Source organism: Triturus cristatus, chromosome 2_1 (assembly GCF_964204655.1).
Source record: "Triturus cristatus chromosome 2_1, aTriCri1.1, whole genome shotgun sequence".
Taxonomy (NCBI): domain Eukaryota; kingdom Metazoa; phylum Chordata; class Amphibia; order Caudata; family Salamandridae; genus Triturus; species Triturus cristatus.
This window is the reverse complement of record NC_140581.1, coordinates 1,128,974,350-1,128,990,854: the sequence shown is the minus strand read 5'-3', so window position 1 is coordinate 1,128,990,854 and position 16,505 is coordinate 1,128,974,350. Positions and strand designations below refer to the sequence as shown.

The 16,505-nt window shown below is 42.4% G+C and overlaps 1 protein-coding gene across 5 annotated transcripts in view; it reads right to left on the bottom strand.

Moving 5' to 3' along the window:
* The window catches only part of MAPK10 (mitogen-activated protein kinase 10), a 948,252-nt gene that overhangs the window by 29,072 nt on the left and 902,675 nt on the right, over positions 1–16,505 (bottom strand). For all 5 annotated transcript variants that reach the window (XM_085636553.1, XM_085636554.1, XM_085636551.1 and 2 more), the window contains one exon: positions 8,640–8,703. In XM_085636553.1, the coding sequence (XP_085492679.1) occupies positions 8,640–8,703 (64 nt within the window). The remainder of the gene's footprint in view (positions 1–8,639; positions 8,704–16,505) is intronic.

Sequence of the window (16,505 nt, the reverse complement as noted above, 5' to 3'; positions counted from 1 at the left end):
GGCTATCATTCTTTTTCTATATATTTGCACTTCCTTGGGTGAAATGAGCATATACTCAATAGAGTTACTCGAGGAAACTGAAGTATCATTTCTCTGTCTCCATCCAGCTTACAAATACTTCTTTACATGATCCTTTTTAAGAGAAGCTAGGGTCTCCAACATGCTGTTTCCTCATCATCTGAGCCCTCTTTAGACTGCTTTCTCATAGGCAAATGGGATCTTGATAAAGACAAGGATACCACAAAGTCACATGTTTTGCTGTGTTTCCCTCTCCCTCAGGGTCTCCCATGCCACATTGGAGCTGCACTAACCAAATATACCCAATATAGAGAAATAGTCCCAATCTATGAAGCTATATGATGCTCTTCGTTCGCACAAACTCTTACTTCCCTGTTTGGAATACTTTTATTCCAGCAAACCACTGGCTCAACTCTAAGCTGGTAAAAACAAACGGCATGCATGTGCGGATCCCTCACTTTCTGGATCTGCACCGTACATGTATGTGCTGGCTATCAACACTTCGCCAGCCAGAAAATAGCTCCATGTCTCAGCAGCCTCATAAATGTTGAGTCCTTTCTCATTCTCTTTCAATATTTATGCATCTTTAAGAACCTCTTACAAGCCAAGCAGAGAAGGATTAAAAACCACAGAAACTGACCCCAGTCTAAGTCCAGTAGGGACTAGGGTAACAGTGCATTTAATAAATTGGTTCTAGTTCTTTGTCTCAGTTCCTCAAGCCCGGCATAAGGAGATCTGAGGCCAATACACATGTATCCGTGCTCAGTGCAGAACTCCTCGTCTCTGTCTGAAGACAGGAAAGTATCCAGGAGGATGCTGGGATTTCTGCCACCTCTTGTGGATTGCAGGTGGGATAGACAAGGGTGTTTTGGCATACGTTCTGTGTGTTTTCCTGTCTCGATGATGTGGGTCCACCTCACTACAAATAAACACATGGGGGCTTATTACGATGGCGGTCGTATATTGATGGCTGATTATGAATCAGCCGTTCGGAATTGAAACTGGACGGTTATTCCGGCTGACTTCTGACGGGCTCAAGGAGGCCATCAGCCAGTCGGAGGCCCAACCGTAATCTCAAAGGGTGGCCTTTCCGACATGGAAACCCTGTTGGAAAGCGTGTTCGGGGGCCCCTATCAGGGTCCTCTTGGGGGGACGGCCTCGGTTTGGGGGCCGAGGAGGCATCTACGGTGCCCCCCTGTTAATCCCTGCACCCCGTTGCAGGCACCTTAAGGGATTAACACCACCTCCCAATTCCCTATGGGAGCATGTACTACGGCCAGTTTACGGCCGTAACCATGCTTCCATAGGGAAATGTCGGCATGCGACCGAACAGTGTTCGGTCGAATCCAAATCAGGCGGTTGGGGCACTGACCAGAGGTCGGTCGGTCCCGTTTACGAGACGGTGTCTGGCAGAACCAATTCTGAAACCTGTGTCTGCCCTAATTTTTCCAGGCATATTATTGGGAATGTTGGTGAATACCGTAAAAGGGTATTTTTACTTTCTAGAAGATGTCTAAATCTCTAAATATACTATTACTTGTTTTTTTGGTGAATAGGTATCATCAAATTGAAATTCAAAAATTGCTAAAATTCTAATGGCACTCTCACCTACTCCTGAAAACATTTCCATTTTCTTCTAATAAAGTAATCCATGTTCAGAAAGTAGCCTACTTTTATCCAGTAAGGAAGGCCGAAATTGAAATTCTTTCAGTAAATATATTTCACAGCTCTCCTGTGCCAATCACATTGACAGTACCAAATGTCCTTTATGAAAATAAATTTGCACCACTAGATGTAAACACATCCAAAACATTATTACAGAGTGAGAGTTCAAAATAGCCTATGCTCTATTTTAAATAAAATTACAGCTCTCCATACAGTACTCATTGGAAAATCACAGGTTTCAATCACTCACAGAGTCTTGGATAGGTTACATATGTGTAGCCTAATTACTGTCCACAACCTTGAAATTTGAGACATTGATTTACAAGAAACCCGGGAAGGGGAGGATGAACAATGAACGTAATGTGTCCACCCCATACAATTCAAACACCTTGCAATAGTTTCAGGAGGTAAAATAGTAAAGGACTTAACTAAATTAATGTAATTGTCTTTCTAAGCCTTATCTCACAATTGGGTACTGCATGCTAAAGTACTCAGACATATCACGTAGTGGCCATGCACATTTATTTGTGAGAGAAATCAGCAGACTAAAAAATGTCTGTACATGTTTGTTTTGGCTCTAATGCATGTTTTGAATGAGAGATAAACGTAAAATAAGCAATCTACTTGACAAGAAGCACAGGTATTTCTCGGAAGTTCTTTTGCAAAATAATCTAATATTGGCACATTGGTATGATGTATATATAGCCTTTCTACTAATGATTTTTGGAAAGAAAATAATAAGCCTCCTTCCATTGTTTAAACCATTTTATTGGGGTTTCCGCATAGTAGGATGTATTGAATCATGGATACAGGCGGGAAAGAATCGAGGCTAACAATGAGATGGAGTCAAATAATGTTTCAGTGGAGCTTGCTTTTCCCCCCGGGAGGGGGAGGGGTTGTCCTCCCTTTTGTATGTCCGATGGTGGAAAAATGGGAAAAGCTAACTAACCGAACTCGAGTTCGAACCAGGGGACGGTGGTTGGGTGTGGAGGCGTGGACGGGCAGGTGGGTACTTGTCGCTTGCGGCTATACTCTAGGGATTACGGGCTCAGGCGAGTTGTGGCCATAACCTCCTTTCATACTGCAGTCATGCAGAACTGGAAAATGGTAATCCAACAGGTTTTAGCAATGAACACTAAGATGTGTTGGGCTTATGTTGGAGTGTTCTGCCACAAAAACACTACTGTGGTACTCCAAAATAAGGACTGATCCGCGAGGTCATTGATTTTTGGTCATTTGCCAGCAGACACATTCCTTGCCATGGGCACAGGACTAACGCTCACATTATCATGTAGCTTACTATCAATCACGTTGAAGAAGTACTACAAAGCAGCAGCACCCTTCATTGTGAGAGTCAGAAGGACCACTGAGGCCTGCGTGGAGCACTCCCAATCTTGCCAAGCACAAGCAGGCATCCAGTTTCTTCCCAGCACCAGAATATGTGGCACCTAAATTGGGGTGCCCGGCGAAGACTCACGGTTCTCTCTTAAAATGCCACTTCATGATGTCCAACAGAAATTCCATACAATTCAAACAAATTATATTTAAATCAACATAAGCTCAGTAAAGAAGTGGGTGTGGCTCACAAACCCCAGGCTTCTTTCTAGAGCAGAAACAAATATTGCATGCCTCAGTAAACTTACTTGGCCCTCATTGCGGCAGTTACCAGCCTCCTTAGAATTTCAAGATCCGCAGCAAGTCAGAGAATCAGGGCCATATTACAAATAAGGTATGCTGTCCTTTTCTAAGCAACATTTGCATCTTCAAATTGGTGTGCCAGGCGCAAACAGGGGCAATGCACCTTCTTACTGATACCATGCTGCCCCAGGGCAGCTGTGAACTTACACTGCCCTGTGGACAGTGTATTACTGAAAGGAGAACTGGCAGATTGAAACAGCAGCTCCTTCTTCCAAAGTGTTGGCGGCAAGTCCCTGGACGTCATAGGTGGGACAGACAGAGCAGCAGGCGGGGCAGTGAGTGACTGTATCTGCCTGAAGAGGGATGATGTCTAGGGGATGCATGGGAACCTCTGTACCCCCTCCAAAGGGTTGCACTCAGGGGGCGTACTGGCTGTGCACCAACGTTTTGTGGCCCACAGTCAGAGTGTCTCCTCTTTGCATCTACGTCTACAAGCAAAGTGTTTCTGTCATTTGCCTGGAGCCACACCCCCATGCAAATGAGTTAACACTCTTTTAAGATAGCAGCAGCGCTGTATGTGTGCCGTAGAGGTGAGTGAAATATTTCATTCGGGTGGCAGAATTTTGGGAATTTGCTGACTCTGCATTATTCTTGTAATGCAGAGTTCCAACTAAATTCCACCAATCACCACCTGGCGGGTTTTTTTCCCGGCAAGACTCCAGAAATGTGAGCTGGCAAACGCAAGTGAGATCTGATGCCCCGTAGCGTGATTTGCAAATGCAGGCGGTCGCCGGTGGTCGCCAGTGGTCGGGTCAGAGGGCTTAGTAGATTTTCTGCCGCTCGAGTAGATTTTTTACTTGCGCAGCATCAAAATCAACTCGAATGGTCACGCACTCTTGCACAATGCATGGTGAAATTTGCGATGATTCTTCTGTGTTGTTTGTGCTACCGGTGCTACATTGCACTGCAGGCAGCGCAATGCATATTTTCCACCCATTGGCGGAACTCCTTGGAATCTCACAGAGTTTTTAAGTAACTTCAAGGAATTCTTCAGAGTGAAGCTCTATGAATTCCGCACAACCCTAGTGGGCGGGCACTATCTGTATTACACAAGCATACTCTGGCCCCTTCTGTAATGCCACAGTGTCCCATGGGGTGCAAATATTTGCACACACGCTTGTTATGCTCCAAGCAGTGTACACAGTGCTTAATTTGAGCTGGTGATTTCCAGTGCTCGGCACCACCGCCTAATTGTCAACACCAGTGCTTGTGGCAGTCTGCCACAAGGGGTCTGGCTAATTTAGAGATGACTACGACAACAGTTAATTCTATATTCATTAAAAATGACTATCACCTGCCACCCAAGCCATTCTTATAGCTATGGTGGGGCCTGTAATTGTCCGAATTCTCCTGCTTGTATGAGTGTGATGGTTAGTAGTTGTGTTGTTACTAGCATTGGCAGCATGGCAGAGGCAACGTGTAGTGCAAGCTGCGGTAGCCACCTGGCGAGAGCTCTGGCACTTATTTTTATTTTTTTACAAATTAAGCACTGATGTACATAATATAGCTTCTGATGTCTTTCACTGAAGACTCTATCTACTAGTAGCAGAATGAAACCCTCTGTGCTGCAGGCTGCAGGTATTGCACTGTGCAATTTAGAAACAGTTTACAATAAGGTAAGATTTGGTGGGGGGTATGATCTGGCAATTTATGACAATTATATCATAAAAGGAGTAAGAAAATCTGTGGTGGCTCCTCCGCTAAGGGCCGCTCCACTGAATTTTTTGCAGTGGAAAAAGGAAAAATAACTGGATAATAACATCTACGTTATCATTTTATATTCCCTTTGTCATGCAGCTTTACGGGGCGGGGCGGGGCTTGGCTGTCGTCACAGCCAGCAAGGGGAGGAATGGTGGGCACTTAAGTGAGCCGCCAAACAGACCTGTGGACTTCGCATGTTCCCCACCAGGCTGCATTGTGATTGGCTCAGGGGAGGGAGCCTGTGCTTCCTGGTTAAGTGGACAACGTGAGGCGGCGGTCCGGCAGCAAGGTGAGTGTAATTTAATTTATTTTTAACCCCTCCCTGCAACTGCCCACCCATGCTACTCATTGGCAGCCGCCACTGATGAAAATGCATTTTTTGATTGCATAGTTTCAGAAGTATGTGTTTAGTAGCACAATAATGGATAGGCCTTTGAAGCATAGCAGCAGACATGAGAATGAACTACACATTTTGAGACTGAAAATAAGAGGGAACATTGTCATTTAAATAAACTGAAATTAAACACGCAGCCTTTGCAATTTACCGATTCCATGAAAAGCACCCAATGCAGAAGAAAAAGTCAGTCTCATTTCAAAAGAGGAAGGGCCTGATTTAGAGTTATGTTGTAATGTACTATCCTCTGATTTCTAGAGGAAGTGCTAAAAATGAGAGAATCCATGTGTGGAATATCCTCCACTGTAAGGAGGCTATAGTGGAAGAAATTTCAAAGGTACATTTTACTATGAAATCAGGACTTTTCCCAGATATGAAAAGCTTTCCCATTGCCACCAACATCTGAATGACTGGGAAAGGTGTCAGATTTAGTCAAAGCTCTGAAAAGTCCTAGTATATAAGTGAGTTCAACATTAGCTTTCGGGTTTATATTTAATTTGATATTGTGCTAAAGAAGAAATTTAGCCAGAACTAGAACTAAACTCACCAAAAAGATATTGCCTTGATTACAGCAAGGGCTTGCTGAAGAAGCAAGATGTATTCTCTTAGTTATAAAAAGGGACACAAGTGGGGAAACCAAAATCTTATATGCCTAAGATGAAGCGCAAGCATTTTCACAGCTGAAAAAACTCCCACCCCTTCTCATACCCTGCTTCTCTAAAGTACTGGTGAGCTGCTCAAAAAAGCAACCAGCAACATTTGGCTCTTTCTGTCTCTTAAAAGGTTGCCACCACCCACTAATAGGATAGAGCTTTCATCTAAAGCTGTAGTCTTCAAGCTGGAGGGCATGAAACTGAGGCTCACGTGGGGCTCAGGTTCTCAGGGTATGTTCCTGAGTGAAAACAGTGCCCTAATCTAAGGAAGCACCTCTGCGATGGGCCGTGACATCTTTTGTCAGTCATGTACTGGGCCCTCCTTTATAACTTCCAACCTGACTGACTCCAAAAATGCTTGTAAAGGATCTCAGTTTGTGTATTTTTAGAAGGAGACATCTGCCAATAACACGTATGCAGTCATGTATTTCAGTGTTCTTCTGAAAGAGATACCTGAACATAACTGTAGTTTTTATCTGTAAAACATACTCATAACTGCAGGAAGCACCTTGTCTTGTGCAACAATTCCAGCCAGTCCTAGGATATTAGCACATGGCATTTTAGGAATTGTAGATTCACTTACAGGTTCCAAAACCTCAGCATGCAAAGAGCTGTTCTGCCAAACGTCAGGCCTGGCTGAAAGTGTCTCAAATGAGATGGTGCGAATTGCCAGCTAGGTATAAAAATTTAAGTAAGAAAAGGCGGGAATGAATATCAATTTTTGACAAAATGACTTCCTGAAACAATAACTCTCTTCTTCTCTCCCCTCTCATCTCCTCTCCTCCACTTCCTATTCAGAAGATGCTGGATACTTTCATCTCATATAAAATCCCTCGACTGGCTCTGAATGACAAGCTCCACCTTGGCCAGGTCATGGTCATAGAGCCACAATTTCCAACTCTGAATTCTTAAAATTTGTAAACATTACACACTAGTTTACAATGTCAAGTCCGTGGTACAAGCCCTGGTATTGACCGGAATGCAATGTGGGAACTCCTCAGTCAATGGTCTCCCAATAATGAGACTAGCACCTATACATGTAACAGCCTCCCCACGCGATACTCCAAGGCTGAGTTCTGGCACTTGTCCATACAATCAACTATTAGTGTTGCTATACTAACTAAACATGCTTTTGTTTGAGTGTAAATGTCAATCGAACCTGCATTTCTGGTTTACTAAGCTGTCAACCTACATACATCCAAATGGCCATCTCATGGCTGAATGCATACTGCACAGTGACAACATACTCCACCTCAAGACCCCAAATTTTAGAATCTTTCTCTGGCTAAAATCGAAAACTCCTATTTCCTGAAATACAACAAATACCTATACCCATTGCTTCCAAGTAAGAGCTGAAGCTCTTGTCCATGATGCAGTGGCGTAGCAAGGGGGGCGATTCGTCCAGGGTGGCACAAGTTTTTTAGGCTGTGGCCTCCACCACTCTTTCCTGCAGGCGGCAATTGCAGGAATCACCAGTAGCCCCCCCCCCCCACTCTTCAGTGCGTCCTGGGCAGCAAAGGCAGGGACCGCCATGGACAGCTCAAGGTCTAGCTACGCCACTGCTATGACGGTGCACAGACTTGAAGACAGTGAATTCGAAAAGGTCTGCACTTGTTGTTTTCTCCCTTTATCTGGCACACCAACTCTGTGCAGAGGCGCAAAAGCATGGTTTTCCCACAATGGTCCTGAGTGAAGATGGCTGCTTGCTCTGCACTGCCATAAAAGTATGAAAGAATTGGGGGGCAGCACTCATGGCTTTTAATAAACTAGTACAGTGAATAGTGTCTAAATTGCCCTATCACAATTAATTCTGACATGAAAAAGTGCCTCTAAAAAACCAAACTCTGAGAGTTTATATTGAAATGATGCACTCTCATGCATTGCAGTTCTTATTTCAAGATGTGATTTTCCCCCTATTAGAAAAAAGTGCATTTCTTCACACCCCGAGTTTTTACTTCAGATTTTGACATTCATCCTGCCCCTTGGAAAAATGGGTGAGTAGGCCACTCTTTGCTTTGAACAGCTAGTACAGAGTGTTAATTCACCTACTGGAGAGAACTGGGCACAATCTGACAATGAAAGGGTTGAGTTCCAGCACCTGAACTCATCCTGGCCTACTTAAACCAAATACCACTGATGTAGGCAATTGTTACAGTACAAGAGCACACTGATGGGATGCAGCACAACACCAGAGTCATATGATAATGATGGTCATCATCTTCGTCTTCAACCTCCATCATCCTCATCATTATTTAGTTTTTTACCCTTTAAAATAGTCAAGGCCATAGATTAAACTGTGCACATGACGCGTATGCAGGCACGCTTAGAGCAGCATGCCTTCCAAACCATTTCCATCTGTGCCATCAACACAAAATTTGGCCTGCATAAATAGTGAAGTAACTCCGTCCTCCTGTATAGTAACTAGTTGACACAAGTAATGAGAAGAAACACCAGCTTTCAATCTCTAATATATTATTGTATTTCAGTGGTATTGCAATACACGGTCATACCTTTCCATTCTTCAATGGTATGCTCTCTTTCATCCAGCTGTTTGTCGTAGATCTGAGGAAGAGCCTGTGGAGAAGAAACAAAAGTTGATAAGTAGGGAAGTACTTTTCTACTGTACGTATAGAAGTGTTGCCTCTCCCACCCGTGGTCTGTTGGCACAACACTGTGTTCTGTTGACCCAGAAAGTGGGATATTAACTCAAAATTATAAAAGGAAATATCTGATAGGCACTTGGGCTACCATGTGTAAGCAGGAGTGGTCTGTGCAGGTAAGAGCGGTGGGGGCCAGGTTGGGAGGGGGGGGGGGTTCGACAGACAGCCATGAGGGAATACTAGATAAATAATTTTCCCTTGTCGTCTGTCACTGCCCTACCACTCTTACCTGCACGGGCCGCTCCTGTGTATAAGTCGGGCACAGGACACCACACACTGGTGGTGAGCAGACTCTGTATCCAATTAATGTACCAGTAGTGCTTATCTTGCAAAACAATAAGTAAACATGTGCAGTTGCCCAAAGTTTTTCTCAGGAGCGTGCTGTGGGCACTGCTAAATACAGGGAGGCTGCTTAGTCTTTCTTCTAGCTCATGCCTCTTTCTTCCATCTCCCTAAACGCCCGTCTCTTCATCTTTCCCATCCCTGCCTTCTCCTTTTGTCGTAGTTTCCCTCTCTCTCTCCTTCCTTTTTCCCTTTTTGCCATTCTCTCTCGTGCTCTGAGTCATAGTGTGATTATGCAAAATAAGAACCGGTACCAAAAATGAGTGTCCGTGCCCACCACCCACAACCACCAGTACATATTAGCACTGAGTGTTGAAACATTTTTTTTTGTGAATGATCATTGAATTTTAAAAAAGGGCAGCTTCCTCCTGCACAACCTTTGCATAATTTAATACTGTCTGGCTATTTTGCACACACATAGGTTCTGTGACTCCTATTTATTTCCAACAATCAGTCATTGATTTCTAACATCCTAAAACTGCTATGCTGGTCAAACCTACTGAAAAGTATCATCGAAAAGACTGCAAAAATGCCAAACATCTGTTAAATTCTGATTCCGCATTTTATGTCTTATTTTAAAGGGCACAACTTGTAATCGTCGATAATTATCGCACCTTGGGATCAGATTTTAAAAGGTGCAATAATAATCGCCTTCCCAGTCCGGCACTCGTAATAAGGGCTTTAATAGTGAATAAGGGGTTGTGCGAGTGAGTGAGGAAGTGAGTATTTGAAAGTATATGAGTGAAAGATGAAAACATGAGATGGGTTGATTAAATGTGTACAAGTGAGTGAGTTAGGAATGACTGGGTATACAAATGTTTTAAATCGAGTAAGTAGAAGTTTAAAAAAGAGCTAGAGGGTGAGTACAATTGTTAAGAATGAGTCAGCAAGACTTTAAAATGGTAGAGAGAACGTGTTAGGAAAAGTGCATTGTTGAATGGGGGAGACTGTAAAAAGAGCATTAGTAAATGTGTACAGTGAGAGTGCGAGTGAGAGAAAGAATATAAAAATGTAAGAGTGAATGAGTGAGTAAAAGTGTATTGTGAGCAAGGAAGAGCCGAGCAAGGAAGAGCCTAACAATTAGAGCCTAACAATTTAAGGAGGCATGAACAAATGTGTAATAGTGGATGAATGAGTAACAGTTTAATAAGGAACTAAAAAGTGTAAGAGTGACTGAGCAAGAGTGTAAAAATGTAAGAGGGAATGAGTAAAAGTGTAATACTGAGAGAGGGAGTACGTGAGCTATGAAACAAATAAATGACGGTGAAGTCTTAGAGAGTGCTGCATTATATTGTGAAACAAAGCACTTCAAGCTTATTAACACAAGTGGCACTGTGTACAATCCTGGATTATAGTGCATTTCTGTGTGTCTGGTGTCACAATTTACACTGGTGACCCAGTGCTTGAGTTGTGAAAAAATAAGTGCCAGGGTCAGATGGTCACTACAGATAGCACCCATTCCCCCTGCCAGCGTTGCCAATGACAGTAGCAACACAGCTACTATCACAATCCTACAAGTATGACAAATTGGACTGTCCCAGCCCCCCAAAGCTATAAGAATGACTTTGGAAGCAGGTATTAGTCATTTATAATGTACGCTGAATTAATAGACAAATGTGCTCCTCTCTAAATTAGACAATCCCAGACAGTATGTGGCAGTCATAAGTTTCGGTGCTGACAATTAAGTGCTGGTGCCGAGCACCAGAAACCACCGGGTCAAATTAAACACTGTGATGACCTCCTCTCCATTTCAGTGACACAGTGGAGACTATTTGCACAGACATTTTGGAATGCGAAGATTAGTAATTCTTCATATACCTTTCTACCTTTTCTATGCAAGCATTTGTGAATTAGCCCCAAAACGTTTAAAATGGGAAAAAAGTGGGAATATTCATATACATTTAGCACAAATAGAAAGTTGTATCCATTTTTGCACTTTTACAAGTAGGGACTTGGATATTTCGGAGCCCATCTTGAAGGCAAATAATGGTATGCAAAGGGGCCATAAGATACATACTGTGCACATTTTCTGTTTGTGCTACGGTGCACCTTCCAAAAGGTGTGCTGTGCGCAAACAAGGAAATTGCACCATATTAAAAAGAACGTGCTGCCCCCAGGACAGCCGTGAACAAGCACTGTCTAGGGCAGCGCATTCAAGTGAATCACGGAGCAGCTGCTTCAAAGCCGCTCGTGTATCAAAGTGCAGGCAGTTTGCTGCCTGCACTTTAAAGAGAGGACAGAGATCCCCTTGCAGGTGGGTGCCTTTAGTGACTGCACCCACCTGCAGAGGGTGTAAGGGGGGCCATTGAACCCTATTTCTCGCCCTCAGAGGGCTGCCTGTAGGAGGCACAAAGAAAGTGCGCCACTTTTTGTGGCGCACTTTCTGTGCACCTCCTAAAGGCATCTTTGCCTCTGCGCCCTCACCCATAATACGACTCGGGTGCAAAAGGAAAGTGAGTTCCTCATTTGCATGGGGCCACACCCCTATGCAAGTGTGGCAATGCCTTCACGAGTCAGCCCTAGTGGTACACATAAGTGTCTGCAGCCCCATTTGTATCAGCTGCGGTCCGTGCAGGTAACAGCGGTGGAGCCTGGTGAGGGGATTTCAAGGGACGATGCCGAGGGAAAATTATTTAAATATTTACTTTTCCCTCATACTGCGGCTGATCTGTTATGTTATGTTATATACATTTATTACGCGCACAGTTACTCAAGAGTATCCCGGCGCAAGTCTACAGGGGTGCTATATTCAACTTTAAATAAAAAGATAAGTTTTCAGTTTTTTTCTAAAAGCCACTGGGTCCTGGATGGTGCGCATGGTCAACGGAAGAGAGTTCCAGGCAGCGGTTGCCTTCACTGTGAAAGAGCCACCCCCAGTCCTCTGCCGCTTAAAGCGTGAAACTTGAGCAAGATACAAAGATGCGGAACGCAATGCCCGCCCAGGTGCATAGAAGGAGATCCGCCTTTGTAAATAGAGAGGCTCACCTTCATGAAGTGCCCGATGGGCCAGAATCAATAACTTAAATCTCACTCTAGCGGCTACTGGTAACCAATGGTATAGACGAAGCTGGTTCTGTACACTGTCCCTAGATGACAGCCCCGACAACAGTCTGGCAGCAGTATTCTGGACCACCTGTAATTTCTTTAACAGATAGCCCGGAATACCAGAAAAGAGGGCATTAGCATAATCCAACCGGGACATAATCAGTGCACATGTGATTGTTTGTCTCGCTGCTATTGGTAGAAGGGGAAAGAAGCTTCTAAAAGATTTGAGCAGGCCAAAGCAACCACCAACCAACTTCTTAATGTGTACCTCAAAGGAAAGACGTTCATCGAACCAGACCCCAAGGTTCTTTGCCGATTTCCCAGAAGAGATCGGACATGGGTAATCAGGTGGCCAGAGGAAACATGCCAAATAGCAGAATCTCCGATTTCCCCTCGTTGCACTTGAGTTGTGCATCCACCATCCAATTAAAAACTGAAGCCAAGCAAAATTGTGCCTGAGATACCGAGCCCCTCTCTCTCTTCAGAGTAAAGAGTAGCTGAGTGTCATCCGCGTACGCCATCACCTTAGCCCCCAATTTCTCCGCTAAATAAATCAGCGGAGTCATATAGATGTTGAATAAAATGGGGCTAAGGGCGGACCCCTGCGGGACACCCGTTGAAACCCCCTGAAGAGAAGAAGAAAAGGGTGGCATCCATATCTGCTCAGTCCGGGCTTCCAGAAAGGAACGAAGCCATTCTCCAAGGAACGATCTGTATTACTAAAGTGCCCCGGGGGGAGGGGGGGGGGGTGATGCTGGGCTAACAAAACTGGCACACATGTCTGTTGTGCCCACATGGCACTTTCTGTAACACAGCCTCTACTTCCCACACTCATAAATGCTGTTGTGAATCTCCCCCCTCAGTTGAAAACTGTATTTGGCTGCTCAGGAGAATGATTTTGGCTTTTTGCAGTCACAGTTTGTTTAGTTATCTTGTTGAGCTGTCATTAAAACTAAAACTGCCATTAGCTATTGCTCTGTCACGTAATTTAACCAATACAGTGGGATGAAATGAAACGAACTGTCACATGTCACAATCAGTCACACTTTTTTGGGATAAAGTTGTGTTTTTCTTTTGACCCAAACCTGTGTTACGAATCGCTATTTTTATTGCGTCTTTCAATATCAAACTCAAATATTTTCAATCATGACACGTGTGTACAGTAATGGATGGCACCACTAATCATCTAATGGTTAGAAATAAGAGCAACGATGTTTTATGCCATAAATATCTGCGTTTGTGCTCCTCCTATATATCCTGGCTTGTTAAGGTATTAGCAACACGCTGACATTTTTCTGCTATGCACTATTTTACACGTACAGCCATTCAAGTTTAAATTGATAATCTCTTCCTCAGAAAAAAGTCATTTGTGAAATGATTAAAATAAAAATTACTATTATATGATGGGACTGAATTAAATAAGAGTTAATAGGCGAGTACCAAAATAATCAGGTAAAACTCTCACTAGATAAAAAACACGAAACAAATACATGCATAATTGTTTTGTATATCTGGATAAAAAATGGAAATGTTTCTATGGAAAATATCTTAGCAGATTATAGGAGATGAAAAAGAGAGACAGATGAAGGCTATCGAGTTAGAGAGAAACACACAGAGAGCAAGGAGAAGCAAGAAAGAGGAAGAAAGAGAGAGAGAGAGAGAGACAGAGAGAGCATCGACCAAAGCTAGAAGAGTGAGGTTGATAAAGGAAGGCAGAGAGTGAGCTATAAAGATATACAATGACTGAGAGAAAAGATGAAAGAGAGAGCATATCTCACCAAAAAGAACGAACAATCTATTTTTAAAGTTTTAAATAATTCAGTCAAGACACACACAGTACATTAAGTCATGGTACCTTTTCCATAAAGTAATGAGCTGTATGTAAAGTTTAACATATTTTGAAGATTCTGTAGTTATTTTGACTCAAATATTCAGGATAATGGGGATTTTGCTACGCGTCAATGAGTACTATCAAAATATGCAATTTATTGCCCAGTCCACTGTATGAAAAATGAACAAAGTGATTATACACTCAAACCATCATACGAGTCTCTGATAATTTAATGAGCACATTGTTCACTTGGTAAACATCAATGCAGCACGGTATGGTATTTAGCAGACGTGCCATTTGCACATCATTGCGAGTTTCGGACCTTGGAATGGGGAATAACACACTACTTGTGTATTTCTCCATGTTCTGAGAGATGCAATTCAAAAATTGCAGTTTGACCACATAAGTTGTGCCAGGTTTTACCTGTGAAAAACCATATGGACAAAAGCATGGAGATGTGGTATTAGCACCTTAGCTCTATATTGATCATGCATCAATGAGAATTTGCACTCACATTTGGGTTTATGCAGCAGCAGGAAAGAGACCCCAAGAAAGGAACATAACATTCTGCTTTTAGTAACGTTATACTTTCTTAGAATAAAAAAACGAAAACAAATTAGGGAAATAAAAATACATTCCTCTTCGAAGCTATCATCTTGAGTAAAGAAATGGCACCAAATAGTAAAATCCCCTTCTAATAAACATTTAACTGAAGAATCGACAATTGTCTGCCCAATGGGACAGGACCTTAAATTCAGTAGTATGAAGGGTTTAAAGGGCTATATTGGCACATACATGCATAGATTTACTAAGGGTGGTTCATGTTCTTGTGCATCATTGTACAATTTTGTGCTGCAACCGTAGGCTTTTATAATGGTAAGTAAATTGAGCCAATTCTTTGCGTCTCTTTGCATAATCCAAGTTCATACTCAAACATTTTGTGGTAATCCTCATAGTTTTCAACCAGGCCCTTTCAGATTACCTTCATTAAACTGACTAGAAATATTTCTAATAATGAATTCTGGAAAAATAATGTCTCGCCTTATTATTGGACGCTGTAGGGCAAGCAGTGTTTGTTTATTGGTGGTGTTTATGTGGTCCTTCTGTCGCTAATACCCACAGATTAAAAGTTATAACAGTCATTAACAAATTCTATTTACCTTCAGATTACTCCTGGCAAAAGGTAAACTGAAAAAATGGTATTACATGACTTAGAACAATTATCAAGAAAACAGCATCTTTGGTGCTAGATTAAGCAATGTTATGGCTCTAACAAATATGGTACTAAAAAGGTAAATATGTTTTTAAACACTGCTCTGCAGACTTTATAGATTATATCACCAACTTCAATCATGTTAACTAGATGGCAATTATGGTTGGAGCAAGAATCCTGGCACATTGTCTGTACCCCACTAAGCCTAATAATTCAGTAACTTCTGGGTACTTGGTCAAACTGTTTCCTAAAATCAGAACGTTAAAATACATAAAACAAGGTTTCATTCTTGCACCACTGTTTTTTTATTTGTACATGGCAGGCCTTCCTAGATAATTAGCGAGGGCTGATTCTCATCCACCACACTTGGGTACTGTTATGATCAGATGTTTAACTGACACTAATGATTCGGTTTTGTTGGATAATACCTCTATCGGGATCCAGAGGCTATTGAGGACTGTGGAGTTCTACACCAGCCAACCCAGGGTGGTGGTCAACTTGACCAGGATGAAAGTGTAATCTTTTAATTAATTGAAATAGACAAAATATTATTGGAAAATTATTGAATCCAAAAGTGTCCATATAATGGAGTGTCAATGCTTCGGAATGATCCTAAATGAGGGCCTAGCTTGAAGGCAACATCTAGTTCATGCTATCTGTGTGGTGTAATTGGCTTATGGCGCTCCATCACCATTTATGGAGGGAGACCAAAGTGAAAGATACTGTTTTTAACTCTAAAATTCATTCCATTTAATTGTATGGCATGTCTGTTTTTCGATAAACCACTTGACAAGAGTGTGCACTCATATTACTGAGTCGTCGCAGTACATTTCCACAGATGAAATTGTACCTGAAATGATGTCTGATTTCGGTTTCTTTTCCGACAGGTCATCAGATCTGGGTGATGATGATGAAATGCTTGAAGGTGGAGCAGATAGTATTAACAATCCTAATCAGTCATGAAATTCTAAAATGTGATTGTTTTAATATGAGCTAGTCTACCGTTATACTCAATGAAAATGCATCAGATAGGTAGCTGGGATCTGACATTTCTAAAACTGTGAGCAAAAGAAGTTTAATTTGAAGTAGATACTGTTTTAACTAAACAGAAGCAGAATATGATGAATTTGATTGCTTCTTATCCAACAAGGTGACAAGAGTGACTCTAATTTAACATCAATTGTCAAGCTTACCCTTCTAAGATTAGACTTCTATATAGTGCAATTCTGCAATATTTATAGCATGGTATGGTCTAACTCACAATAAGCGCATATGCAAAGGAAGC